At 43.7% G+C, this 27203-nt stretch overlaps 2 protein-coding genes across 5 annotated transcripts; one reads left to right on the top strand and one right to left on the bottom strand.

Annotated features, from left to right (window-relative positions):
• Positions 1–738: 738 nt before the first annotated feature.
• LOC143512347 (E3 ubiquitin-protein ligase MARCHF4-like) lies at positions 739–11918 on the bottom strand. The gene is made up of 4 exons (XM_077002539.1): positions 10281–11918; positions 4642–4797; positions 4203–4395; positions 739–1773 (listed from the first exon to the last, which is right to left on the bottom strand). Exons 1-4 carry the CDS (start codon positions 10671–10673, stop codon positions 1346–1348), a joined length of 1170 nt encoding a protein of 389 aa, XP_076858654.1. The 5' UTR covers positions 10674–11918; the 3' UTR covers positions 739–1345.
• A 427-nt stretch (positions 11919–12345) lies between these two features.
• Positions 12346–26973, top strand: LOC143512345 (SWI/SNF-related matrix-associated actin-dependent regulator of chromatin subfamily A-like protein 1). Of its 4 annotated transcripts, XM_077002534.1 has the most exons (17): positions 12348–13013; positions 13110–13473; positions 14403–14453; positions 14645–14905; positions 15142–15192; positions 15452–15635; positions 16543–16693; positions 16803–16964; positions 17347–17412; positions 17664–17804; positions 24317–24535; positions 24685–24755; positions 25019–25121; positions 25378–25560; positions 25927–26027; positions 26137–26233; positions 26701–26973. In XM_077002534.1, the coding sequence occupies exons 1-17, from the start codon at positions 12777–12779 to the stop codon at positions 26875–26877; spliced, it is 2619 nt and encodes an 872-aa protein (XP_076858649.1). In that variant the 5' UTR covers positions 12348–12776; the 3' UTR covers positions 26878–26973. The 4 variants fall into 4 exon arrangements, 2 of the variants coding, with proteins under 2 accessions (XP_076858650.1, XP_076858649.1); XR_013130445.1 differs by lacking the exon at positions 26701–26973 and having other exon boundaries at positions 12346–13013; positions 25378–25585; XM_077002535.1 differs by lacking the exon at positions 25019–25121 and having other exon boundaries at positions 12346–13013; positions 25378–25585.
• Positions 26974–27203: the final 230 nt, after the last annotated feature.

Raw genomic sequence — 27203 nt, 5'->3', positions numbered from 1 at the left:
GGATCCACCTTTATAAGTGATTTAATACTGTAAGTGAAACACGCCTCATATATCAAACGTACTTCAAAAAGGCATTTACGGTTATGTGAACTGATTTGACGGCTACATCAGGGCTACAACAAGTTTGCCTTTATCGGTTAAGGGTACCTTTAAGCATTCAGGAACAAAATGGGACAATCTAAAGCACCTTCAATCGCTAATAATGAGGTAAAAGAAAGGTCGTCAGGACTAAAGACGGCAAGCGTGATCCGCAAAATGACAAACAGAAATACAGCCTGGGTCGTGACTACAAAGTGCATGCCTGTCACCTCCTCTCAAAAAATACATTAAACATTTATGTTCTTCTCAATTGGGCTTCCCTCCTCATACTTCACCTCTTTTGCACAAGCTGTGCACCAGAAGGCTCTGACTTCAAGAGGAGTGTAGAGTGAGGCAAATGAATTCATGGTGAACTCTGAGTAACCCTCCTCCAAGGGAAGCAGTTATTGTATCTTCTGCCCGTTTATACCAGCACCTCACGGATTGAATTATTCTGTGGTCACAGACGGAGACCCCTGAAGCCCAGCAGAGCCTGGTGTTTTACTAAAGCTCTCTTGTTATCCACATCCAGCCATATAGAACCAGGCTAGTTTAAAAACACAGGAAAGGACCCAAGAATGCCTGGCTTCACAAAATCCTTAAACAAATTTTCCATGTTTGTATTTACTATTTCATATATAATTTCACATTAGACATTAATGGTCTTGATCACATCAGCATAGCTGAAGTTTATTTCGTCTTTAGTAGATGTGAAATATCAACAAGACAAAAATAATCTTAAAACACCATGTGGAAATTGATAACGTGACAAACACGTAATGGCAATTCATGTGATTGAGACAATAATGGCTTTTGAAATCACACAACAAGCATAAGACAGTCATCTTCATTTAGCCTGAAATCTGAATTTCACTTGTGCAATGCTTCTTGGGAAAACACAGTGACAGGCTGATTGAGAGACACAGATATACTGGAAAGACCAGCAGAAAACACTTTTTTTCTATCTGCAATGCTGCAGCAAAGGGAAAAATGTATCCTCCCCATCTGTGTACAGGTTAAAGATATGCAAATTCATGTTATACCCTTTATCCACACACTTCAAACGCATCAAATGAGACACAGCATCCAGAGCCCTGAGCACTGGATAGGATGTTCATCCTAACAGAATATGCACTTCAAACGGAAATGGCATGTGCTTTTGTTCCATTCAGGCAAGGACTACAGTTTTGCACAAAAAATTGTCGCTCCATTGTGCTTATATGACTTCCCATGTCCATAACAATAAGAACACCGGTGCCCCTCCGCCCTACACGGTGGTTACTCTCATCACCAGTTCCCTGGGTTGGTTGCTGACGGCGGCGCTGGGCGGGACGGGCTGCCCACGCGGCTCATGGGGCCGCAGGTGGCTGAGGAGATGGAGAAAGGTGTATGGGCAGTGCTGGTCGCCCCCAGCCGCCCCGTTGGCGCGGTCGTGTGCCGAGTCATCCGAGCCGAAGCCCGCCGCCGCAGTGCCGGCCGTGCCGGGACCCGGGGACGCCGCGGCTGCCACCAGCGAGGAGGCGGAGGGAGATAAGTCCCCTTCCTGCAGCGAAAGTGTCCACTCGCCCTCCTCGATGGCTTTCTTCTCCTCGCTGTCCTTCTTCTTGTCGTAGTTTAGGACTTTCCACTTCTGATTGACCGCCTGCCAGCGATTGAAGATGCGGAACACAGAGGGGCCCTCGTGGACGATCAGAGCTGCGGGCGTACGAAAGGAGGCAGCTTGTATCACTTTATTTAACCGCACCTTCGTTTTATGCTACTGTACATTAACAGCTCTGACTCTAAAATGATTTGTCTTATTTTGGCTCTAACATTCTAGCTAGTGTTTAAAAAAGATCCCACTACACAAGTTCTCTTTTTCTGGTTCTAATATGCCTCATTTTGCTTATTAGCTAATAACAAACTCGTGAGCGGAACCACTGACATGCAGCAGAGCTACTAATCAGGACTATAAGCAGAAACATGACACACAGCAGCCTGCTGGGTCCTCTCTGCTAGAGTCCTGGATCCCTTGTTTTTTTCCATAACATTTTCTACCAAGTGAAAATGTTTGGACCATACTGCTTAGGAGCAGGAGCCAGCTGCCCAGCTCAGAGCCAGTGTGCATGATGTGATGCATATGGTGCTACCCAGAGATGAGATAACTGAAAGCACTGTATTGCAGAGACCATCATTAAGGGGGAGTACGTCTAATGTAAGGCTTAGGGTACAACAAACACCACATAGATACGCATCAAGCAAAATACATACAAAATACATACATGGCTCAACATCGAACAAGTCAATGAGATGAAGGTAAAACCAATTTGGTGCACAAACTCCCAAAAGATCCTGCCAGACACAATGTAGTGAAATGAGAAACGATTTAAAAAATGCCATTTACTGAGGAAAAGAGGTTAATCACCAGGTCAGGTAACAGTGAAAGAGCCTAAACTACAGATCCTAAATATATCTCATGTTATCTTCATTTGACAGCATGACCTGTTGTTTGCTGAAGCAAATGATTGCAGGGTGGAGTTTCACGGTGTAAGCAATGACAAAATTTTGTCGTACCTCAAATTTAAGACTGGAGTCAGGAGTTCCTCTTAACTCTAGCTGATATGCTGCTTCTATTTTCTCTGTGTTCTAGGAACTGATGATTACTTCCTTGCCCTTCATTGGGAACAGTATTTCAGTCGATACTTTCATCAACGCTAGCGTTCCCTTTTCTTCAGCAGTGCCTGCAGGCTGCCATATGCACCTCCGCACATTGGCATTAATGGCCCTTCACAGTCAGTCGTAGCACTCAAGGCATAGTTTACAGCTCCTCACCCATAATCCCCTGATCACCCATAACCCCCTGATCACCCATAACCCCCTGCTCATTCTCTCATGCTCAACTCCCCAGTTCTTTTTTAAATTTGAAAACTGGCCTGATATTATCTTCTAATTTTATCTGTTCTTTTGAACAATTAAATCTCTCTCTCTCTCTCTCTCTCTCTCTCTCTCTCTCTCTCTCCCTTTCTCTCTCTCTCTCTCTCTCCCTTTCTCTCTCTCTCTCTCTCTCTCTCTCTCTCTCTCTCTCTCTCTTTCTCTCACTCTAAGTGTGTGTTTATGTGCTATTAGTATTCTATGAAATTGGTGTTTGGCTTGAGCTGAATATATCAAGAGCCCAGAGATCTCAGAGCATATTTCTAATTTACACTAGTGGCCCAGAATCGTTCAAGTGAGACTATTCAATCACGATGCAGAGGTTATATCAATTAGGTATTCCTGGTGTCTTTCTCCCTGATTGTTTTCTAAATGACTCTCTAATTTTGATTTGTGTTTTCTTTCCCAAGGAACCATGAACACAAGTTCACTCTAACAAGTATAAGAAGCACAAATATTTGTGGATTTTTAAATGTATGTAATATAATGAGTTAATCTGTAGTTAAAATGTTAGAGTTTCAAGAGTGGAGAGGGTGCGTCTGGTGATTACAATTATAGTAACATAGATACAACTCAAGCAAACTAATCTTACTTAGTTATTTTATACCACACACACATGGGTGGATTTATGGGTGGAACACATCAAGATGGTGGAGTTAGCAGCAGACACAAAGTGGTCAACAGTAATGACAGCAAAACACACCTTGAGTGATCAATGTTCTTGAGTGACCTTTGAGTGATCAATGTTCTTGAGTGATTTTTGAGTGATCAATGTTTTATCAATAATCACATTATTATGCAAGCAGTTATACAGATGCATTGCTGCTAAGGATCTATCTTTGCTGCTTAAAACACAAGCCACTATTTGCAAGCCAACATTTAGTAGCTTGCAAGCTATGTAAAGTGAAATCCCACTTACATTTTAATATCAAAGTTCATAGGATACTGCAGTAATTTTCCCTCAAAAGTAACTTTGGGTCTTTTAAAATAAGTTACTACCTTCCTCTGATGAACAAGAGATCCAAGTGACTTAATGTTTACCAATTATTCTTATCTGCACTTGAGAATGCAAAGTCTAAAGTGGACTAACAATCTGGAACTCTATGCAGCAGATTAACTTGCTGGAGTCTCTCAGGAGTGAGATGCAGAACCCCAATCAAACCCTACGATTTCCAAGCCTTTCTGCATGCAGGAGAGACAGGCCCCATGCTCACCGATGCACACCACATCCATGAAGCCGTACATGCCGTAGCAGATCTGGAAGAGCAGGTCCTGACGCTGCCACTTGGCCGAGGGGCTGAAGGACGACCACACGAGCCACGAGATGCTGGCGATGAGGAAGAGCGAACCTAAGATGGCGGCTGCGATTTGCACCTTCTCTATTACTGTTAGCGAGATGGCCTGCCACTTTAAGAAACAAAAGAACATGTATTCACAATGTGTTCTTCATAGAATCACATTATTTATTTATTTATTTAAAACTTTGCGATGTGAGTAAATATTCATTGTTTTTTTTTTCAGTGGAGGTCACTGTTAAGTGGAGGGGTCGTGGAAACTCGATTTAGGTTTTAGATTTAGATCTGCTAAGCAGACGTCTGAACTTTCCACAGACACCCAAGGTGTAACAGCAGCAGTGTGAGAGTGGACACTCACCTGCAGCGGGTTCTTGGTGCTGATGGCAATGACCTGGTACTTGTAGTAACATAACTCACATGTCCAGGAACCCCTCTCACTGATCCACTTAATAAGACAAGGCTGATGGGTACTGCGAACAGAGCCACTACAGCGGCATGGGCTTAACAGCTCTCCCTGACACACACACACACACACACACACACACACACACACACACACACACACACACACACACACACACACACACACACACCACACACAGACATAGACACATTACAATGGCTGACCTGGACTGAAGGAAGGATATGTGAGAAAGCAGGTAAGCTTAGGTTTGGTCATTTATGTCCTGTTGTTACAATATTAATAATGTAAAGGCGGCACATGAGGGTCCTGACATTACTATTATTATTCCAAAGAACTGGAGAGGTCCAAGCAACAGGTCCTACTCATGTGCATGTCCAATCATATCTATTGCCCTGTGCATATTTAATGAGATTTTTCTTTCTTTTTTGTGGAATTGCTTCTTTATAATCACGGATATTGTTCATCAAACATGGTCCTGACACTAGTCTTATATTCTCATGAACTTTCTTCAACTCTCAATCTCTTCTTTTCTACAAGTGCTTTAATGCATCTGCTTTGTCCCATTCATACCTCTATACATTGCGAATGGTGAGAAGGGCACTAGAATGAAAGCCAAGACTTCTGGGATTTATACCTCAACCAATCAGATTTCTGTCTGCCATATTTAATAACCTTGATTCAAACCTTTGACTATAGGACTGCACAGGGCCGGAGTGGACCCCTTTTTCAGCCCGGGAGTTTCATGCCCAAATCCGGCCCAAAATAATTTTTCCCTCCTAATCGGCCCAAACTAGAGATTGACATGAGCAGGCCCATCGGGAATCCTCCTGAATCTCCCGATTAGCCACTCCGGCTCTAGAACTGCAAACCAATCGATGGCCTGAACACAGATCACTTGCCCACGTGCCAGCATGCACATAACACAGTTGTGCTCTATAATCCTGAGCACCAGAGAACTACAGATGACTTTCAGTGGCTATAAATGAATTAGTATCTATTAATGCATATCAGTCTGTGGATATCAGTTAGGTTGTAAAATTGGTCTCTAATTTATGTACCAATGGAAGGAAACACCATGAAAAAAAGTGGTTAGAGTAACAGGTACATTGGAACTAATTTAAACAGTGAAACCTCATAAAGATTTAATGTTCAATACCAAAACCAGTATGTGCAGTTACAACTATATTCTATAGCATACAATACTGTAATAATGGCAAATCCATAAATAACAGCCAGTTATTGGCAAAAGCCTCACACTGTCCAATTTCAAACACAGTTCTGCAGCCCTGTACGATCTCTGTATGTTACACATGTGGAACAATTCAAGCAGAGTGTAAGGACGGCGTGCAAGAAAGCGAGTTATGATGTGACACCAGGCAGCGGGGACATACGGAGCAGCACTTCTGTTTGCATGTTTGTAAACGATACTGTTATAGAAATAACGATCGGGCTGAAATCTTTAGGCAGCTCTGGCAGAGGGCGGAGAGCGGAGAGCACAGTCAGGAACAGGTGCTGCGCAGTTGGAGTGGTCAACTCAGCCCAAACGCGCCACCTTCCCACAGAGCAACGTGAATATGCAGATACTCGGTGTGCCTTCCCTCTGTTCTCTCGGGGAGGAACCGAGAGAACAGAGTTTGGGGCCCAGCCTCGAGATTTAATTTTAGCACCTTGCCTCAGCTTCTCAAAGAAAACACAGGGCCACGTCATTAAAATGGAACTTTTGCAACTGGCAGGCCAGGTCACGATACAGGAGCACGGGGGTCACTATACGACCGAAGGAACGCGGATGGCGCTGGAATCTGAGACAGAAGGCACATGCATGTCTCGATGTTGTCATGCATGGCGCGAATGCTGCAATGCCTACACTCTGAACCAAAGAGACGGGCTTGCGGTCACAGGGTTTGGTCGGGAACAAAAAAAAAAACGAACGCCGGTGTTAAATAAGGGGGTGACACCTCAGCCGAAGCAGCGTGAGGAAGCGGGTGGTGAGCGTCGGTGCAGGAACAGGCCCGTCTGCAGATGGACACGGTGGGAGCGACTTGGCAGGAGCGCATGAGGAGAGTTGCACTGACCAATGGAAGTGAGACAGCCCAGGGAGAGTAAGGGAAGCCAGCCAGGCACCCAGGCTAATCCACCTTCGTGCACTCAGGGCGGAGAGTCAGAAACGGCAGTCGTGCTCTTATTACAATGGTGACAATCTGCTGCGCATACACTCTCTCGCTCACGCCACGAAACGTCCCTGACAAGTTATTTAATGGCCTGCAGCAAGTACGAGAGCTTTCGGTGCAAACCTGCGCGGAGCTGTCTCAGGGATGTGTTGGGTGGCTGCATAAACACTGGAGGTTCGAGTATGTCATTCAAAGGAAAAATCTCTTTGGACGCCGTTGGTGGTGTAGTGCTCTAAATCAAGACATGACATGACTCTAGCGCAAATTTACATCTCATTAACTTGCTCTGCAGATTATAAAAAAAGGGTCTGAACTTAAGCTAAACTTCATCAGCATGCTGAAAACAACCACCTGACACTCTGTTTATTGTAAATCCAGTTAAGTCTGGCATAATTAAAAGTCCTGATTTGCATTAAATGCTTGTAGGAATTATGTAAAAAAAAGTTACATATAAACTTAACAGCTACTTTAATTCAGATGAAGACAGAATCACAAGTCATTAAAACTGGTGTCAAAAACCCCACCTGTTTGTAAAAAAAAAAAAAGATATGCACCGTGATTTAGACACATGCTGCACTGGATAATCACTCATAATATTAAGCCTGAGAGGCCAGAAGGTGGAATCTACTAAATTCTTCATTTTGGAACACCAGTGTGAATCACATAATTTGTTTGATGTAGTCTGATACCCAAAACTTTTAATGTCTGAAGTAGGTGCATAACTGTATCCAAGATTACTACATTATTCTTACAGACTGATTCTTCTGTTTGGAAAGATTCACAAAATGTGCTAGTGAGCAAAACATTAAGAAAAACAGTTCCCGTGTAATTATTCTACTGCGTAAAAGCCGTGTGACTGTTTAAAGGTCTGATAGGTCAAAGAAAATGTCTTAGTCCCTTGAACCATAATCTTGGCAGCCTGGTTGTGTAAATTCCAAACCTCTGTATAAGATTTGGCTGTTTGCTGTGTAAAACAGTGCAACATCTTTGCCACTTCAAAGAGGAGATATGAAATGCATCTATCACAAGCAACAAAAGAAATATATATCAGGAAAGGGCAGGTTTTCACTCTTAATGGTACACAGATGTACTCCACAACAAAGGACCCACATGAGAACAGCCTCAAGCTGCACTGAAATAAATAGATTTTTCCATTGCCGTGGTGTGTGTGTGTGTGTGTGTGTGTGGGGGGGGGGGGGGGGGGGGGGCTTGCCAGGGGCACTGTGATGAGATTTTAATATGGCAGTGGAGTGGAATGCTGACTTGTGTTATTGCAGAGCCTGATATGTAGACAAGCCTCCACGGCTTATTCAAAGCACAGCCATGCATACCTTATACTCTTCAGAACGTATGTAGAAATTTAAATAAAATGCTGTGCAAATTCTGTATGATTACAGCATTTTCACATCATCAGAGTGTGGTCTACAAAACAGGCATGATACCTTCTCTATAGCTCCCTCTTTAAGAACAACAGAAGGAGAGTTAGATGAAGAGTTAGGTGTGGCTCTTGGGAGCAATGCTGCCAATTTGTGCAGTGTGTGTGTGTGTGTGTGTGTGTGTGTGTGTGTGTGTGTGTGTGTGTGTGTGTGTGTGTGTGTGTGTGTGTGTGTGTGTATGCATGCTTGCACACATGGGGCACACAGGTACAATAATGGCATGGCTTGAAATATCCTGCCTAAACATGCCTGCATGCTTTGTACAGGACAAAGCCATTAACATGGCAAGGCTAAGATTGAGCAAAAACAATGGAGAAAACAGTATGTATAAGAGAATAAAGGTCTTAGTATCTCCATCCTCATGAATTAGCATATACATCATATGCTTTGATTTGCATATGGTGATCTATGTGTAGTGTCATCTCCTGTTGAGCAAACAGTCTCAGCTGTAAATGCATGAATGGGCCCAAGAAGACACAATGTAAAATTGTTCTGCATCCAGGCTTTACTTCCTTGTTTTGCATTAAAACAGAAGCCAAACTAAGTGTTACAATGTGGCTCACAGATGCAACTATACAAATGTGACTATATAACATTATTCTGTCTTATATTCATCTACTATTCTTACACTGATTGACAACATCTCTGGTGATTGTCAAATCAGTAGAACATGCATATACTAAACTAAAGGGACAAGTAATACATTCTTAATCCTACTTTTATAATGGGAATTCGCCTGCTCTCTCTGTTTCTTTGTTCATTATCTCAAAACATGTTCTAATTGGCTTTGTCTCTGTACCTGCAACAACAGTGACATTACAATATAGGTTTTTTTTTCCCTTCCAAATAGAACTGTAGCCTGATAGATTTTTTGTATGAAGCTTTAATATCTCTGGGTTCTGTACTAGATTGCTACCATTTGTATTTCATACAAAAGCAGCAAATTTGCTGAGGCTCCTAAATAACACACCCCAGTTGCTTCAGGTTACAATCTGGTAATTGAAGGAGACAGAGGAAAATGATTTACTTGAGGTCTACATCACGACGGCATTCTCCTTGACTATTTAATAAAACAGCAAGGCAGAGGTCAGCTAGAAATGCTACTGTTTGATTCACGGCAGTACACATAAACTATCCCCTGAGAATTTGGAAATGCTTAGACATTAGCCATTTCGACATGGTCTAACAAAAAGTTTTTTTTTTTTAATACAGAAGTTTGTGGTTGTGGAGAGCTGTGGATACTGAACCCGCTCCATCCATGTTGGTTTGGAAGTGCTACTTTATGCAAAACATTTAGCAGAGGAGCAGAGTATCCATCACTGCTCAATGGGCTCAGGTTCCTTTCTTTTTGTACAGGTGAAACCTGTGCTCAGGTAACAGGGGCTGAAACACAAGCTGCTCTTTACCGTGTTACAAACGTGAAGGCACCATGACAGATTTCCAGCAATGGTTTAGCCTTGAAGAAATGCATTTCTGAACCCAGCACACTTCAAGTGACATCGCAGCTTCAACCAAATGTATTTATGTGGATTGTTGGGGAGGGTGTGAACATAAACTACTCTGCTCTACCAAAACAGAACCTACAATAAATGAATGAACTCTGAAAAATGTGACCAATGTTTTAGTTCAAGTCTACTTAACAACTTCACCAGCAGATTTGCTCTTTATCACACTATGAAGTGTGATGGTAGCATTATTTATGTTAAAACTATTTAATATTATTTATGAAATAAATTGTAATTGTAACAATGTAATTTCAACTCTGTAGTTTGTGTACCTTTTACTGCATATTTCTGAGGCTTAAACTCTGTCTTGCAACTAGATACAAGACAAGAACCCAAGGTAAATAGTTCCTTTCTAGGCTAATGTTTGTGAATTAATGAATGTTTAATTTCACCATTATCTTATAAGACAAACAGGGTTGTGATTAAACGTTCAGCTTTATAACTAGCATTGTGTGACTTCATACCTGCTCTGGTCCTTGAAAACATATCCGGCACACAGGGGTGCCCTCGGCATAACTGATGAAGGAGAACCTCTCATCCCGTTTATCTTTGACGAACTCATCAGTGGAGAAGCTGTTGCGCAGAGCCCCGGAGAGCTCGGTTGTCGTGTCCGACCAGCCCGCCGTATCCTTCTGTAACTCCGTTCCCACAGCGTCCTCTGTTGACGGGGTATTCCAGTGTTGGAGTCGATGGGCGCGCAGCGTGTTGTTATTGCTCGCGACGCACGAGTACGAGTTGACTTCGCTGTTATGGTGCGTTTGTCCGCTCATGGGGCCGGGATGATCACCCGAAGTCTGTGGCCTGAGCAGCAGCACCTTCAGGTCATTGAAAAGAAAACAACAGCGGCCTTTCAGCATACCGTGGCTGCACAGTATCCGTCCCTAGGTAAAAAAAATGCCCAATAATACTGGTTGCTGTCAGCTTCTAGAGAGACAGAAAGTTTAGTAGCACTCTTTATTAATAATGTAAAATATGACGTCTGGGTTTGCCAATATTCCTTTAAAAACAAACTTGCTGGTCTGAGATTCGAAACAATCTTCTTGTGTAAAGCACGATCGTTTTAACTTGGCTTCATTGTTAAAATGTACGATGCTCCTCAGACTCTAAGAAAATTCGTACGACTTTATCAAATATACATTCCAAATATATACAGATCGCAAAGATTTAAACGGGTGTTAAAAGCCATGTGTTCGGTCAAGACAAAAAATATTATGAAGTAGTAAAAAAATCTTAAGTAGTAATCCAACTCTAATCCAAATTGCACCTGTTTTTTTGGTCCCACAAGTTAAATTAGAAACTGACGTCTAAGCTATAAAAATGTCATGTCATACAAAGGTTCATTTTAATGTCGAAAAAGAATTATTCAAGCTGAAATTGTGTCCAGTTCTCAAGAATGTCCAGTTCAAGCACTCCACGCACGCTGGCACCTCAAGAGCAGAATGTCCTTATTGGCTAAAAAACCCCTGTAGTTTCCAGGACTTCTGCCTGTGATTCCTCTCTAGCCAGACGACTCTCCGCAGCATCTTCATTAACGATCGCAAATAAACGTAGGCTATAACTAATCCCGCGAGAAACGTTCAGAATATTTATGCTGGCTACTTTCAATTGTATTCTGTGAGGCTGGACTTTCAGCAGAACTCGATTCTATCTCTGCACATCCTTGTCATTTAGGATTGTGCCTGTCTCCGGGAGGTTGTGGCCATGAAATGGGCTATAATCCGAGTAAAGCACTATCGAGTTGGTTTGCGAATCCCGTATCAGTCAAATTTCACAAAACGGGTGAAGTGTCCAAACGGGGAAAAGTATATCTCGTTGTCACTGATTTGCAGTCTTCCTGGCGTTGCGGATTCAGCACCATGGTTCCCGGGACAGCTCCCAAGCACAGCACGTCACATAGACCCGTGTGATGCAAGAGGGGTCCAGCAAAACACCTTCCAATTTACGAATGTGTTCAATTGTACTGAATAATTTAAAATATCCTCAGGCAACCGCTTCCTTTCATGTAGTCAACGAATTTTTTTGTCACGGTAAAATGTGTATCACTTAAATTACTTTTTAAGAGGCATCCCACAATCACTTAATTTTATTTATGAAAAATACATTTCATTTTGTGATGATGCGATTTTTAAAAATATAGTGTCTAATTTTTAACTAGGGTCAACTAGCCTTTAACCTTTTTCTCAACCGACTCCTCTGTTATTTATTTATTTATTTATTTATTCATTCATTTTTGCTTAAGCTACGTGAACATCTGAACATCACGCTGTACCAAATAAACGTTTATACTAAAACGCGGGCTCAAGCATTTTGTGTAAAAGAAAAAAAACCCAAATAACTCAGAGGATTTGGATAGTCTGCTTAGTATAGGCCTATTTATTCGTAGTTTTCACCTTCTAGAGAATAAAAAAATTAAAGCTAGACTACATTCCTGAAACCAGTTTTCTTTCTTTTTCCTTTTTTACCTTCTCTTACGTTGCAAATAAAAAGCGCATGTTTATCTGGCAGTAATATGACCACAGGCGTCACGCCTCCGTAATTCCAACGTCATATCCGGTTGCGACTCGCTCAAGTTCAAAAGAGTTTAGTGGACAGAACGCGCCGCTCGCTAATTTGAAAATGAGCAACATTTACTTATTGCCGCAGCAATTTCACACGTGCCTTTAACATTAATAACTGCGAGACACCTAGCTAGTTACTCTTAATTGCTGTTCAGTTTGGCAGACGACAAACAGCACGGCTAGCTGACAGCTTAGCTATATTTCATGCGAAATTCGTACGCGACTTTTATTTTGTAAGTAACTCTCAAAGCACGCCAAGCTAGCTAAATGTACAATATTTTCAGCGTTCGTTTATCGTACGTCGGTACTGATGTGGCTAGTTAGCTAAATATGTACTTTTAGGAGCACAGCTGAAGGCACACGCGAACACGGCTAGCTCGTAGGTGAGCTGTTGTAACGGGCATGTCCTGTAATCTAACACCGGAACAACAGGAGAGGATCGAGGAGAACAGAAAGCGAGCGCTGGCGAGGAGAGCCGAGAGACTCGCGCAGGGACGCGCACACGTGTCCGCCCAGGACAGCCCGTCCTCGGCGCAGGACGTCCCCCCACCCAAGCGCTTTCTGCCGCACACCACCGGGGCCCCCGCAAAATGTGCAGCGACGTTCCCTCTAAATCGCGAAATCAAGTCCGAAAGGAGGGTATGAGGAAATTTACAAAGTGTCCAAATACTTTTGTTATTCAGGAATGTTTTCTGTTTCAAACATACATGTTGTATTTTTTCCCCTTGCTTCTAGACTCTGATCATAGATCCTCTTCCCATTTACAAACGGCCCTCTTCAAACGCGGAGTCTAATCCGTCAGGCCCTTCAACTCATTTCAGTCCCCCCGAGCCTAAATCTGATGCTGGTCGTTTCCCAGAAACAAAACCATCTTCCACAGCTGGTATTTTCTATGGGCATAGTGCAAAGCCCCCTGGTCAAACCTTAAAGAATCAGAGATCTAATGTTCCAGACACTGGCTCTGGTGTGCCTGCTAAGAGGCCAGCTGTGTGTGTGCGTGGGAGATGTGTAGCTCACTCTGAGGAGAGATTCAGAGTCGAGGTCGGCTACCATGCAGAGCTCATCGCAGTGTTCAAAAACATGCCCTCCAGGAACTATGGTAAGCAAACCAAGACTAACTTTAAAAATGTTATGTTAACAATGCCACGTGAGATCTCGTATCTACTCTGCTGTTGTGTTCAGAATGACCTACCAGTAAAATAACATGTAACTACTCAGCAGTGGCAAAAGAATATTTGTTACCCCCATAGACTACACTTTGCTGTGAAGAAGTAGTCTTTATTTTGTATTGAGGCTATATTGTTACATTCAGTTTCATATGAAGATTGTCTCAGGGAGGCCTGGTTATTCGGTGCTTGTACATTCTCCAAAATGGGTGCTATTTTTGTAATGTCTGCAGTTTCTATGTGTATTGAACAGAAATCTCATACGTGAGAAGGACATGAAATACAGCACATTTTTGTAATACAAGCAATAACGGTGCATAGTAGAGGTTAGGATGGCTAGCTGTTCTCGGGTGTACTCAAAGTCAGTGTAAAACATGGCCACACCTTCATTCGTCTTGATTATTCTTCATTATCCCAGTGTAGCTCTAGAGCTCCCCAGGTGAGGCGTTCGCTTCTACTTTATACGGTTTCCGACCATGTGACTGTTGCTTGTTATGACTGGATTGCTACTTGTTACTTGTACTGAATTGTGGGCATGTATATTGAAGTATGATGCCATCAGGGGTGTTGTGCAGTGGCCAGTCTATTTTTCAAAGGAATCTACACACTGTTCCAAGTTTCAGCAAAATTCTTAATAATAATCATTATGTTCTTAGTTATATTTGTCCAATGCTTCATGATTGTGATGCTTGTAGAGTATCAAAGCAGACATGAACAGCATTACCAGCATAATCAAATACAATCTCTTATAAATTAGAGAATTGTAAATGTGTGTGTTTTGTGCAAATTCATTTTGGTTATCTTTTTTTTTTTTTCTTTAATTTTCATCTGACCCATTTTTGGAACGGGCCTTCTCTTACAGACCCCACCACTAAGATGTGGAACTTTAGCCTGGAGCACTATCAGCAATTGAGTAGGTCTTTATTGCGCTTCTAAAATATTAATGTTGCTAATTCTTGGGTCTTTTGTGTGTTGTATACAAGGTAGTTCTATGAGTGTATCAGTAACCTTTCATAATGCTTGCCATATGATTCTTGAAGTTCTCTTTATAGTCTCAGTATATTCCAGGTGCTATGTGTTTTGTGTATACTTCTCTTGTCTTAGTGGAGGAGGTAGCAGGCATCCCCTCTGTGTCTCTGAAAGTTCTGGACGGGATGGAGGGCCTGGACCTGTCTGCCTCCAGCAGCCGTCCCAGAGATGCCGCCGCCCTGGTGGCCCTTATGAGGTTGTGCCAGGGCTGGCAGAAGCCCGGTGCTACAGTGAAGGGCCAGTGCACACTCATCTCTCGCTCTCGCCTGGAGGTGGATGTTGGTTACAACGCGGATGTTATTGGTGTCTTCAAACAGATGCCCTCTAGAAATTATGGTGACTATGTCTGAAATTCTTAATGTGTAGCTGTGAAAATGTCTTTTGTTTTTGACAATTTTGGCCTGAGAGCCTCAATAGCTCAGATCTTTGAGCTGATAATTTAGAAATGCAAATAATCACTCCAACATGTCTACCATTCTTTGCAAGTGGCTTGTTTATAAATAATTTAAGTCAATAGAAAGAAGTTCTTGTAAATTGCAGTTTGTGGTCCAACTTGATTTCTTTCATTAAAGACATGAAGACAAGAAAATGGAGTTTTTTGCTCGAGGATTATGGAAAGTTGAGTGAGTATTTGATTCACTGAAATGGCCTTGAGAAGACCTTAAAATGCCTGCTGAGAATGATCTCTGTAACAAGAGTTGAAACCATACACAACAAAATGGGCTTGGGGACGTTTACATCTTTTGTTATCAATAATTCTGATATTATTAATTTGGTTCTTTAATAATGGTGTCTTAATTATTAACATTATTTATGCTGAATTCATGTGAGCTGATGGAGTCCTTACGGTAATGTGGTTACTGCTGTCATCCCTGGGAGCAGTGGAGGCTGTGAACGCCATTTCAGCTGTGGAGATCGAACCGCTACCACGTGCGGTACTGCAGGTCTTCTCCTCCCACTTTGACAAGAGCCAGCCCAGAGCAGTGGACGTCCCTGAGGCTGACCTCACGGCCGTTGACCCCATGCTCACCCGCCACCTTATGCCCTTCCAGCTGCACGGCGTCAAGTAGGTGTCCGGCAATCTCGACGTTTTCCCACGTTTACAATTTTACTTTTTACCTAGCACTTTAATGAAATGAAAATGAAATGATGTGCCATATTTTTGTCAATTGGGATTTTTACACCCCAATCGAAATTTGTCCTCCGCTTTTAACCCATCTGTGCAGTCAGAACACACACACACACACTAGTGGTTACTAGGGGGCTGTGGATCACACATGCCCAGAGCGGTGGGCAGCCCTAGCCCTGGCGCCCGGGGAGCAGTTGGGGTTAGGTGCCTTGCTCAAGGGCACCTCAGTCATGGCCTCAGGTCTGGGAATCGAACCCATGACCCTCCGGTCACAAGACCAGTTCCATAACCGCCAGGCCATGACTGCCCCCCACTGCAACCCCACCTTGGGGTTACAGTCGTGGTCCGTTTGATCATCCCCGTATACCACGTAGTCCATCTTTCGCCCTGTCCATCAGTGGTCATATATTTTCCCTCACTGGGGATTGAGGGTGTTGCGCTGTGTTTATAGGGTTGTGTTCTCCTGGACTGGGACTAATGTCATTCTGGGGATGTGTGGGAGCGACTCCCCCAGGTTGGGGCTCACAGCCCCAAATCCCCCTTTGCTTGGCTGGATCCCTTGTGTACTACACTGCAATGTGTATAACCTCCATCTTTTTCTTTAACTACAGTTTATTCTCATCCCTGGAACTATGTAGTGATTTATATAGAGTTTTGTATATATGGAATATATCTGTACTATAACTGTAAAACTTAATAATTTTGCAGAACTAAACATGACATTTATCCATTCATTATGTTGAAAATCGAAATGAATAATTTAGATTTGTCGCTAATAATTGTATTAATTAAAAATGGAATGCATTAGCCTAAATAAACAAACAGTCTGTATTTGCTGGTGCAGCTTTGCGGTTTCTAGAGAAGGCCGTCTGCTCCTGGCTGATGACATGGGCCTGGGGAAGACGGTGCAGGCCCTCTGCATCGCCGCCTACTACAGGAGGGAGTGGCCACTCCTGGTGGTTACACCCTCCTCCGTACGCTTCACCTGGGCAGAGGTGGGATGATCGTCCTGGTCTCTCTTTCACAGATATATTAGAACTGTGGGCAAAATGCATCCGTATGTTTATCCTTTCTGAGTATGTGTGTTTCTGTGTTCTGCATCAGGCGTTCCAGCGCTGGTTGCCGTCAGTAGCAGCCGACGACATCAACGTGGTGGTTAAGGGCCGAGACAGCTTGTGCTCCGGCCTGGTCAACATCATCAGTTACGACCTGCTTAGTAAGATGGACAAACAGCACTTGGCGAGTCCCTTCGGTGTGCTGATCATGGTGCGTGGGCCTGATTCTCTACCGTCACGCACGCCGCAGGGCAACTGGAGGGGGGTAAATACGGTTCAGGGGAGGGCAAGTCCAGTGCATGGTGGGGTCATGAACTTTAGCTCTGACTGTGGACTGCAGCAGTTATGGTTTGGGGAGATATGGAGGGGCTTTACTCTTTAGGTACGTCGCTGTAGCTTGAGCTGTTATCGAGGTCCAACATTCAGTTTAGGCCGCACTTTGTTGAAATATTGATTGCGTTTCAAAAGACGTCTTGAAAGCAAAAACAAACAATAAACAGAATATCGTCCTTTTAACTCCGCAGCAGTGTCAGCTAAAGTGGTCTTAACAGTGGCGTGTGTGTGTGTGTGTGTGTGTGCGCGCGCGAGTGCAGGATGAGTCCCACTTTCTGAAGAACGTCAAAACCGCTCGCTGCAGGGCTGCTCTTCCCCTGCTGAAGGTTTGAGGAACGTCTCCATTATTTCTGCACACGAGTCGGACGCATGCACACAGCATGTGCTCACTCAGAACTGGTTACCGATGTTTGTTCACGCTGTGCTGCCCCCAAGCCTCAGTTAGACTGCTGAAATGCTCACCAATCTAATAGGCCTGCCTGTAAATGACACTGTTTTGTTTTGCTACCGTACCTCCGTGTGTTCGGTGCAGTTAATGTTGAATTTGTTCCCGTGTCTCCCCGGGTGTGCGCGGCAGGAGGCTAAAAGGGTGATCCTGCTGTCGGGAACGCCTGCCATGTCCCGCCCTGCTGAGCTCTACACACAGATCCTGGCTGTGAGGCCCACACTCTTCCCCAGGTTCCATGAGTTTGGTGTGAGATATTGTGATGCTAAGCAGGTAGTGAAACCCTTTTCAAAGCTCTAATTTCTTTTTTGTGTGTGTGTGTTTACTTACGGTCACCTCTGTGGTTGAAATTCTGTAAACCCAAAATGGAGATGGAGAGAGAAAAGAAAGAGGGGAAATGGGGGAAGAGGAATGCTTTTTAAGATTAGTCTAACTAAGCTCTTCTGAGACAAAACAGGAAAAATGTAAGTACAATAAAAGTCAGAAGCAGTTGGGTAAGGTAATAAAGTAAAATTAATTTATTAAGCAAGTATGGATTAATTCCAGAGACCCCTGTTACAAATGCACAAGGCGTTTTCCACAGAGAGCTAATCCCCCCCAGAACGCTCATCCTTTATACTTTTAATCCATAAGCATCCACGCTTGGCAGTCTCGTGATGGTCTGAGAGCTGACGTGGCCACTTCCAAGTTGAGACTAGGAGACCCGCTGGCTTCTCCACCGAGGTCGGTTTAGGAACAACAAATTCCGGGAATGGGCCGAGGACGTCCAGGGGAAAGACAATACAATTCTAAGGCCTACTGAGCCATACCAGACACTGAATGGCTTACATGATTAACATACATATATATATATAAGCCATATATATATAGGTAAAAAGTGTATATATATATATATATATATATATATATATATATATATATATATATATATATATATATATATATATATATAGTGTGTGTGTATATATATATATATATATATATATATATATATATAGTGTATATATAATATATATATATATATATATATATATATATATATATATATATATATATATATATATATATATATATATATATATATAGGTAAAAAGTGTGACTATTGTGTTTAATATGAATGAATGGTCTATGAATGGTCAATCACATTACATCATTGTTTGAAGGATTAGTTAACTGAATCAACATCAAAACATTTTGGCAGATTGGCATCCTTGCCATCTGTCATCATCGTGAGGTTCTTGGGTTTAAACGTCACGCCTACAATCTGCAAGACAACTCCTCAGAAGAGACAGCAGAAATAATACACAGAATACCATCAGCAATAATCAACATAAGTACAGGGGTGCACACAGTCATCAGCCAGGTCCTCCAGTTTGCTATGTTATCCCAAATTTTCCACGGCCCTCCTTCCACAAGGTTACGGTGTCCTGTTTCCCTGCTCTCCCCTCCTGGGGAAGTGCCAACACCCCCTACAGGATGAGCAAGAGCATAGGATTAATGGTGGGTGATCGTTGACCCTTCTTGACAGCTGTTGTGCTTGGAGTGCGGGCACGCCCAATCTGCACTCCTCCCACTCACCTGAGGCACCCCGAACACCCTCCTTTCACCCTATAGGAGCTGGGATGCAACCTACTCCGTGCACTCTGACTCTGTGCTCACCAGCTCCTCCTCCTAAAACCCTTCATGACCACCCAGTCCCCTGGTTTCAGGTTTTGCTGCAGGCCTTCCCGTGGCTTAGGAAAGGCCTCTTACAACGACCTGTGAACTTGTGACAAGACAGGTTTGCACAATAACTCGGCATGTATTTGGCGGCCTGCAACATTTTTGGAAGTAATTTTGTAAACCATTGCTGTGCAATGCTGTCATACATCCCTCCTGTGGACACATGGTCTTTTCCATGTGTCAATTTTGCATACAAAGGAAACATGCTGTGAGGAAGGCACGGTTTATTTGGGCCCATCATGCGCACTGGGACTCGCTTTAGCCACACCCCCACCTCTCACCACTGCCAATCAGTGGGTTTGGCTAAAGAAACATGTGCCACACTGTTTACCATCTGAAACATAGCCTGCTCCGCTCTGCTCAAATCAGCCTCCACCACCCCCACATGTTGACCCCAAAATATCCGTTTTAACACCAGCATTTCGCTCTGCTCATGTTTTCTGAACGATTTGGACCCATAGTATGGACCTTGTAAATCCTGTAAAGCGCTTTGTGACAACATATGTTGTGAAAAGCGCTATACAAATATATTTGATTTGATTTGATTTGATTTTTTTTTTTTTCATATTCTACATCTGGTCCTCCCTCATGTGTGTGAGCTGTGCAATGCAACATACACTGATCTATGAACTCAGTACCCGTAGAGTTAATAGCATTCTGCGCAAATGTTATCAGTTCTGTCTTAATATCTCCCGTGGGACAGGTGCACAGTTGCCACTCGTATGCATAACAGAGTGGCTCTAAAGAAAGCTGTACAGCTTGTATCGAATCAGGTAATTCAACTTTAGACCATCCGGCCTGCTTTTTATCTGAATCCTCAGCTGACACATTAAATCTCTTCTAAGCAGATTTATTGGACATACTCTTGATCTCAGAAATGAAAACTTAAATTTAGGCCCTGTCTCCTACAATGAGTAGGAGAGGGGTACGGGAAACTGTTCCGCTATGGGCACACCTGACTCGCCAACCGACTGGAGATACCTGCCCCTCATACGTGGCTGCTTGCTAAACTCGGATGTTTTAATAACCGAGTGGCCAGTGCCAGAATCCACCAAAAATGCAGTCTTAGGTTTCCCCCCCCACCATAACAGTCAACATGGGTAGATCTGCAGCTGCATTTGTTTCATAAATAGCACATGCCTCCCCACATAGCAAATCATATTTATTTAGCAAAAACTCAGTAGCAGATTTAATCACTTTAACACTGTCATCAACGTGTAAAGGCAAAAGCATTTCTTCATTGCAAGGCATTTTATCATCATCAACAGTATCAGCATGTGTTGGCGAAAGCATTTCTCCATTGCAAAGCATGGAAAAAGTTTGTCTTACCTGACCCTTCCAGATCGTCACCAGTCGACCCCTCCGACCGTCAGTCCACACTTTGACTTTGCCGAACTTGCTTCTCACGTTTATCCAGTCTTTGTGGGCATGTCCGCGACCAGTGTAGAGTGTGACCGGCCCGTCATTGATGTTGTCTGGCTTGTCTAGGCTGCAGTGAGCGTCATGTACCTGGATAAGCCGATAGAGGTACTGCTGCGCAGTTTCTCCATCACCCTGCCTGCAGTTAGCGATTTTGGTCATGTCCATTTTAATGGGAAAAGCATCTTGTAGTGCCGAACACAAATCGTACAGCATTTGTCGGTAAGGCCAGTTACCTGCATGTGTCCACTTCGTGTTGGTCAGCCGTCTGTTTTCAGCTGGCCAGTCCATCCGGATCTTTGCCACATCTATTCCCAGTTTCAGGCCCAGAAGTCGTCGCAGCTCATGTGATGTCGGTCTGATCTCACGGCAGAACGTTTCCAGTTCACCTGCAAACTTGTGACCCCCAACGTCACTGGGGTGTCCCAATTGCTTCATGATTTCCTGTAAGTCCGTTAATGTCCATATTCGCATAACCAGCATAGGCTCATCCTGCCCCACCACCTCCATCTTTGAGCACGTCACGTGATCGTTGATTATTGCCGGAACCATCGACCATTCCTCTGGAGGCGGGGGCAGGGACGATTCACTGTCACGGACCATCGGTTCTCGGCTTGGACCGTCTTTCGCCTCCTGCATGTCTCATGATCTCGTGTGCGAAGCCACTGGGCTGATCAGGCGTTTCGGAAGCCCCGGAAGAGGTTTCGCTGGTCTTGGGGTTGTCGTCGAATGGAGCGGGTGGGGCTGTCGGGACAGGTCGGGGTCGCCTGGGACGTCCGTCCAGGTCTGGATCTGCAACACACTTTGAAACCCATACTTGAAATTGTCTCAAACTCTCGGGCCCATAATGTTCTCCCATGTATTTTACCATAGGTTGGCTACGCTGTGCCTTATCAGCCCCTTGCTTTTCAGTTTGACTCAGACACCCGTCCATTTTACTACTGCTTCTGAAGGAAGAGACAATCACTCACCCACACTTTCTCATACAACACACACTCACGCAGAGCATGACCTTCACTCTCACTGGTTTTCTGCAAACTGTGTGCCCACAGTTATGCGCGGCCACCTGGTCCTCGATTCCCAGCTGAGGGTGAAACTCACAATCACTCAGTTACCCTGCCTGGTAACCACCAATGGTGCCACCTGTATACCCCCTGTGGAGTTCGACCGCCAAACCTCTCGACTCTTGTCGAGTTAGAACCCCTGATCTTGACAGTTCCCTACGAACTGGCGTCACCTGTGTATACACGCACCAGGATAGAAATCACAACCTCTGCAATAAGTTTATCTAAACACTTTAGTTGTACTGACCAGGGTTTAATGAACTTATCTGTAGTTCATTTCTGGGAAAACTCCAGTGCTGAGGAGGCGGTCACCTGCTAGTCCCACTCAACGTAATTTGTCGTTGGTCAGCTGAAGTAAGGCCTTCAGGAGCTAAACGCTTAGATCATGGGTTAAAGTTCTCCGTCACTACGACGGATTTCCGTCATTTGATTTTTTTGGGGAAAAAATCCGTCAAATCATAATAAACCACACGCGCGTGCGTGCTATCTTTTGTGGCCGAAATATGATTCTCACTGGCGCTCATCAGCGCTGGATGGATGACGGCGGTGTCATTTGATTGACTTGCGGGTCATTCCGCCTTCAGATTTACGGACATTATGTAGAAAAGTGACCTCCCTCCTGCCTGGCGTGACCGTAGCTCGCGACTCTGTACACCTCGTGCAAACTTGCGCGAACGGCGGAGGCTAGTTGACGCGTCACATTCTTTTTGCAGTCTTGTCCGAAACGATATGTGGTAGTATAAAGAAACACCGCTCAAAAACAGGAGAATTTTAATGTTGCTATGTGTTCCAGGTTTGAAAAGTGCTGGAATTTAGGCTAAAGTACTTTAAAATGTTGAAATTGTAACTACTTCGTTTCACAACAAATATCTGTCTGACTGAACAGTTTTCTTGCATTACGTTAACAAATACGAGCCTCTTGTAATTCCAGGAAACATGAGAGAACGTGAAGACATTAAGATTGGGTGTTTTGAAAATAAACAACCATTAAAAAATGTGATAAAAAGCGAATTATTTCGAATCATTTCGAGTATATGTATAAATATTTAACTTAATTAAATGTAACATTGAAAACGTGTTGAAATGGACCTTGAAAGTGACGTGCAAGTGCTTTAATTCCACCTTATAAAGGTGTATGAACCCTGCAAACATGACTTTGTTCATTGTGCTGAGGCGCGGCGCGTGCGAAGTTACAAAATTCGAGAGGTGCACGACCTTGCGAATCACCAGCGCGCGAGGCTCTCGCGCACGGGTGGAGCCACCGCGATTACGTCATTTTCGGCGCACGCACCGCCCGCGCCGCCCGCACGCGCCGCGTCAAATATAATGGCTTAAACCAGGCTTAACATGGATGGTTTTGTTCTGTTTGTATTTAAAAGCTCTATCCAGTGTAATTTTTTTGTAACATACCTACTTAAAGCAGGTAATCTTACGGCTTATGTTTTTGTGAATAGTGAATTTGATAAAAACAAGAGAGCTTCATACCTTTTAAAACTCACCAGGATTCACTAAATTTGACTTGATCTTTAAATAGTTTTCTGAAGAGGACCCCCAGATTTATGTACATTTATTGCTCAGGTGTTGCATTTTGTCGCTTCATAGATTCTCTCTTCTCTCCTTACACAGGCTGTTTAGATAAATATACTTTATAAATGTGTTTATTGCGTAGAATTAGGCAAAAGAGGTCGTGTCCCAACTACACCACATTTTCAGTAATTGCTAGCATTGTCTTTTGCCAGGAAAAATTTTCAGTCAAATGAAAATTTCTTGCTTTAACCCATGGCTTAGATCCCCCTCAGGTGTGCCGTCCTCAGTCGCGGAATCCCATCTGGGGTGCCAAATTGTGGTTGAAATTTTGTAAACCCAAAATGGTAAGCACAATAAAAGTCAGAAGCAGTTGGGTAAGGTAATAAATTAAAATGAATTTATTAAGCAAGTATGGATTAATTCCAGAGACCCCTGTTACAAACGCACAAGGCGTCTACCACAGAGAGCTAATCCCCCCCGGAACTCTTATCCTTTATACTTTTAATCCATAAGCATATAATGTGTTCATGAGGTGAACATGAATATGATTGGATAAACATGGCATAATTCACACATGATTGGACAAATGTATATTGGCCCCTCCCTTCACATGCCCCATCTACGCTTGGTGATCTCGTGATGGTCTGAGAGCCGACGTGGCCACTTCCATGTTGAGATTAGGAGACCCGCTGGCGTCTCCAGCGTGGTCAGTTTAGGAACACCAAATTCCAGGAATGGGCCGAGGACGTCCAGGGGAAAGCCAATAAAATTCTAAGGCCTATTGAGCCATACCAGACACTGAATGGCTTCAGTGCCCTTCTTACATGATTAACACACACGTATATATAGGTAAAAAGCTCTAGCTTATACATCTATCGTGTGACTGTTGTGTTTAACATATACTAATAAAGCATAGCATCAAGGAAAATGTTAGATTTACCACCACACCTCACTGCTCTGGGCTCAGCGGAAACGGTGTGAATGTGAATCTCTTTCTCATGACCCTCTCTCGTTTTTTCTCCACCTCCTTCTCCTGCTCTCCTCCACCCATAGCTCCCCTGGGGGTGGGACTACTCTGGCTCCTCTCACCTGACGGAGTTGAAGCTGCTCCTGGAGGAGTCTCTAATGTTAAGGCGTCTCAAGGCAGACGTGCTCTCACAGCTGCCCGCCAAGCAGCGCAAAGTGGTTAACGTGACCACAGACGGCATGGACTCTCGCACCAGGGCCGCCCTCTCTGCAGCTGCCAAAGAACTCTCGGGCGTACGCCGCAGTGTGAGTGCTTCTTGGATAACAAGGAGGCAGTCGTGGAGTCCTTTGACTCCTAGATACTAGCTAGAAAATAGGATCACATACATTTTCCCGTGTGTGCGCGTTTCATATGTTTCTAACGTTTGATTGGATGGATATTTGGTTCTCTGCAGAAGATGCAGGAGAAGGAGGCGCTGCTCGTCTTCTTTAACCACACGGCGGAAGCCAAGATCAGAGCGGTCTTGTGAGTATCTGATCTCTGTCAGTGCCTTCCTTCAGGGCTTAATCCGGAATATTCCACCAAGGCACAGAAAGCACATTGCTCAGTGGTAATGCTCTAGTGATAGGGTAATGTAACGTTTCACTGAGGTAGGGAATTTCTGCTCTCCCCTTTTCTTAGTCAGAAATATTGATGCTGTCGGAGAATTTAAGTGGTAGACTGGGAGATTCCTGAAATGTAGATGTTCTTGTCAGCAGCCCTGTTCTCTACCGTGTACCTTTCTTAAGGGAGTATATATCAGACATGCTGGAGTGCGGGCGGGACAAGTTTCTGGTGTTCGCACATCACAAACGGGTCTTGGACAGCATAACCAAACACCTCTCTGACAAGGTGAGAGAAGCAGGTTAGCTTTTTCAGACAGGTACCCGAACCATGGGCTCAAAGAACCTGGGCGATCCTGTGTGTGTGTGTGTGTGTGTGTGTGTGTGTGTGTGTGTACGTGCGAAGTAGGGAGGGGGTGCTGGGTGAGAAAACAGTAAACAGAAAGTTTTGTTGTCTGGGGAATTATTGAAATTTCTTTTGCCCCTTATCCCCTTACTCAAAAGTGTTATACCCTGATAAGTTGTCAAATGTTCTGTGTTGACAGAGCGTCGGCTACATCCGCATCGACGGCTCCACTCCCTCAGTGGAGCGGCAGCAGTTGTGTGACAGGTTCCAGTTCTCGGCAGAGAGCTGCGTGGCTGTGCTCTCCATCACGGCAGCCAACATGGGCCTCACCCTGCACGCAGCAGACCTCGTGGTGTTCGCAGAGCTCTTCTGGAACCCGGGGGTGGGTTTGCGTCTGGAACCCGGGGGTGGGTGTGCTTCTGGGACCCGGGGGTGCGTGTGTTTCTGGGTCCTGGGGATTGGTGTGCTGCTTCTGCCAGCACTGAGGGAGTTGGAATGCCAATGTGATTCTTTATACGTCTTTTGATTGACCCTCCCAACCTCTCTAGTCCTCTTGATTTGAGCTGTACAGTATAGTACAGCCTCTGATTACCTATACACTTCAAAAACTGGATCTTTGCTCCCAGAGAAACAATGGTTGTGCAGACAGAAAATAAATATCGATAAAGGACATAAAACTAGACACATAAAGACTAACTCTGTGCTCTAGCTTTCTGCTGAAATTTTTCCTATTTTCTTGTTTAAACAGATACTAATACAAGCTGAGGACAGAGTGCACCGGATTGGTCAAACCAGCTCTGTGGACATTCACTACCTGGTAGCCAAAGGCACAGCTGATGACTATCTCTGGTAACTGGAGTTCTCTCTCGGGGCCCCGTGTGAGAACATTACACCCCAGGTGTTGCAGTACCTCCTTTATGTGCTTGGACTCCATCACTCTTTCTCTTCCTGTCCCCAGGCCCATGATCCAGGAGAAGATGAATGTTCTAGAACAGGTCGGCCTGTCCGAGTCCAATATTTCAGACAAGGCAGTGTGCGCCAGTTTCCATAGCAAGGTTGGGACAATAATATTTACAGTTTTTGATGGATTGCAACACAACCAAATTCCATTGGGTAACTGTAAATCTGGAAGTTTAAACACTGAAGTACTGAAAGCAAAATACTAAAACAAAGATCAGACAAAAGCAGTATTCCAAATTTGTTTCTTAACGGTAATGAATTTTAGAAATGAATCTTCTTAAAATGCCTCAAACAAACACCTAGGATTAAGATTTAAAATGATTAAACATTATGTATAAAACTGTAATTACCTCATGATGATAATTTCTTTAATAATAACACAAAACATGTCCTGTGATTGGAAATAGGTAACAATTTCTCCATGGTCAGATTGTATTGACCAATCAGGAAACCTCTACAAGGAGACAATCCTCATGTCTGTTGCTAATTTTGTATGTGCACATGAATGGATGAACCCCAAGCCTCCAACTCTTACAGCCTCTTACTCTATTTCGTTTCTCAGGACCCAAAGCAGCAGAGTATCGCTGAGATGTTCCAGAGGTCCTTCTCAGAGGAGGATGTGGATGAGTCTGTGTTGCTGGAGGCTGTGACTGACTGGGATGGCACAGGACAGCAGCAGGAACACTTTTCCACGAGCCCCAGCAAGGAAATGCGCCATGAGGACTACCACACCAGATAACCAGCCATTTTTTTTACATGTCACATTTTGCAGTAATTTATGTAAGTGTAAAGTTGAAACACTTACCCAAAGACTAAATAAAGTTTCCCAAGCTCATCTTTTCACAAAATATTGAGCATGTATCCCTTTTGGTCATCATGGGTATAAAAAAATGTGTCTGGAGGGAAACTATAACTTGTATATATGGCTATGAGAATTGTTTAATAAAGCTCTGTATTTTAGCTTTCCTCCAGCAATTTCAGTTTGCAGTTTTACTTATACTTATAAAAATCTTAGTGATGAAATCAGGTATAACATAAAATGTGTAACATAAAGTGTATAAAACT

Source organism: Brachyhypopomus gauderio, chromosome 4 (genome assembly GCF_052324685.1).
Source record: "Brachyhypopomus gauderio isolate BG-103 chromosome 4, BGAUD_0.2, whole genome shotgun sequence".
Classification (NCBI taxonomy): Eukaryota; Metazoa; Chordata; class Actinopteri; order Gymnotiformes; family Hypopomidae; genus Brachyhypopomus; species Brachyhypopomus gauderio.
The sequence above is the reverse complement of the archived record's forward strand: the minus strand, read 5'-3'. Positions and strand labels throughout refer to the sequence as shown.

Coding starts and splice junctions, on each gene's coding strand:
- LOC143512347 (XM_077002539.1), bottom strand. CDS start 10,673: ATGCTGAAAGGCCGCTGTTGTTTTCTTTTCAATGACCTGAAGGTGCTG. Junction 4,798..10,280: donor GTTTTCAAGGACCAGAGCAG/GTATGAAGTCAC, acceptor TGTGTGTGTCAG/GGAGAGCTGTTAAGCCCATG. Junction 1,774..4,202: donor CATGGATGTGGTGTGCATCG/GTGAGCATGGGG, acceptor GTACGCCCGCAG/CTCTGATCGTCCACGAGGGC.
- LOC143512345 (XM_077002534.1), top strand. CDS start 12,777: ATGTCCTGTAATCTAACACCGGAACAACAGGAGAGGATCGAGGAGAAC. Junction 14,454..14,644: donor GGAGCACTATCAGCAATTGA/GTAGGTCTTTAT, acceptor CTCTTGTCTTAG/TGGAGGAGGTAGCAGGCATC. Junction 17,413..17,663: donor CTGCTCTTCCCCTGCTGAAG/GTTTGAGGAACG, acceptor TGTGCGCGGCAG/GAGGCTAAAAGGGTGATCCT.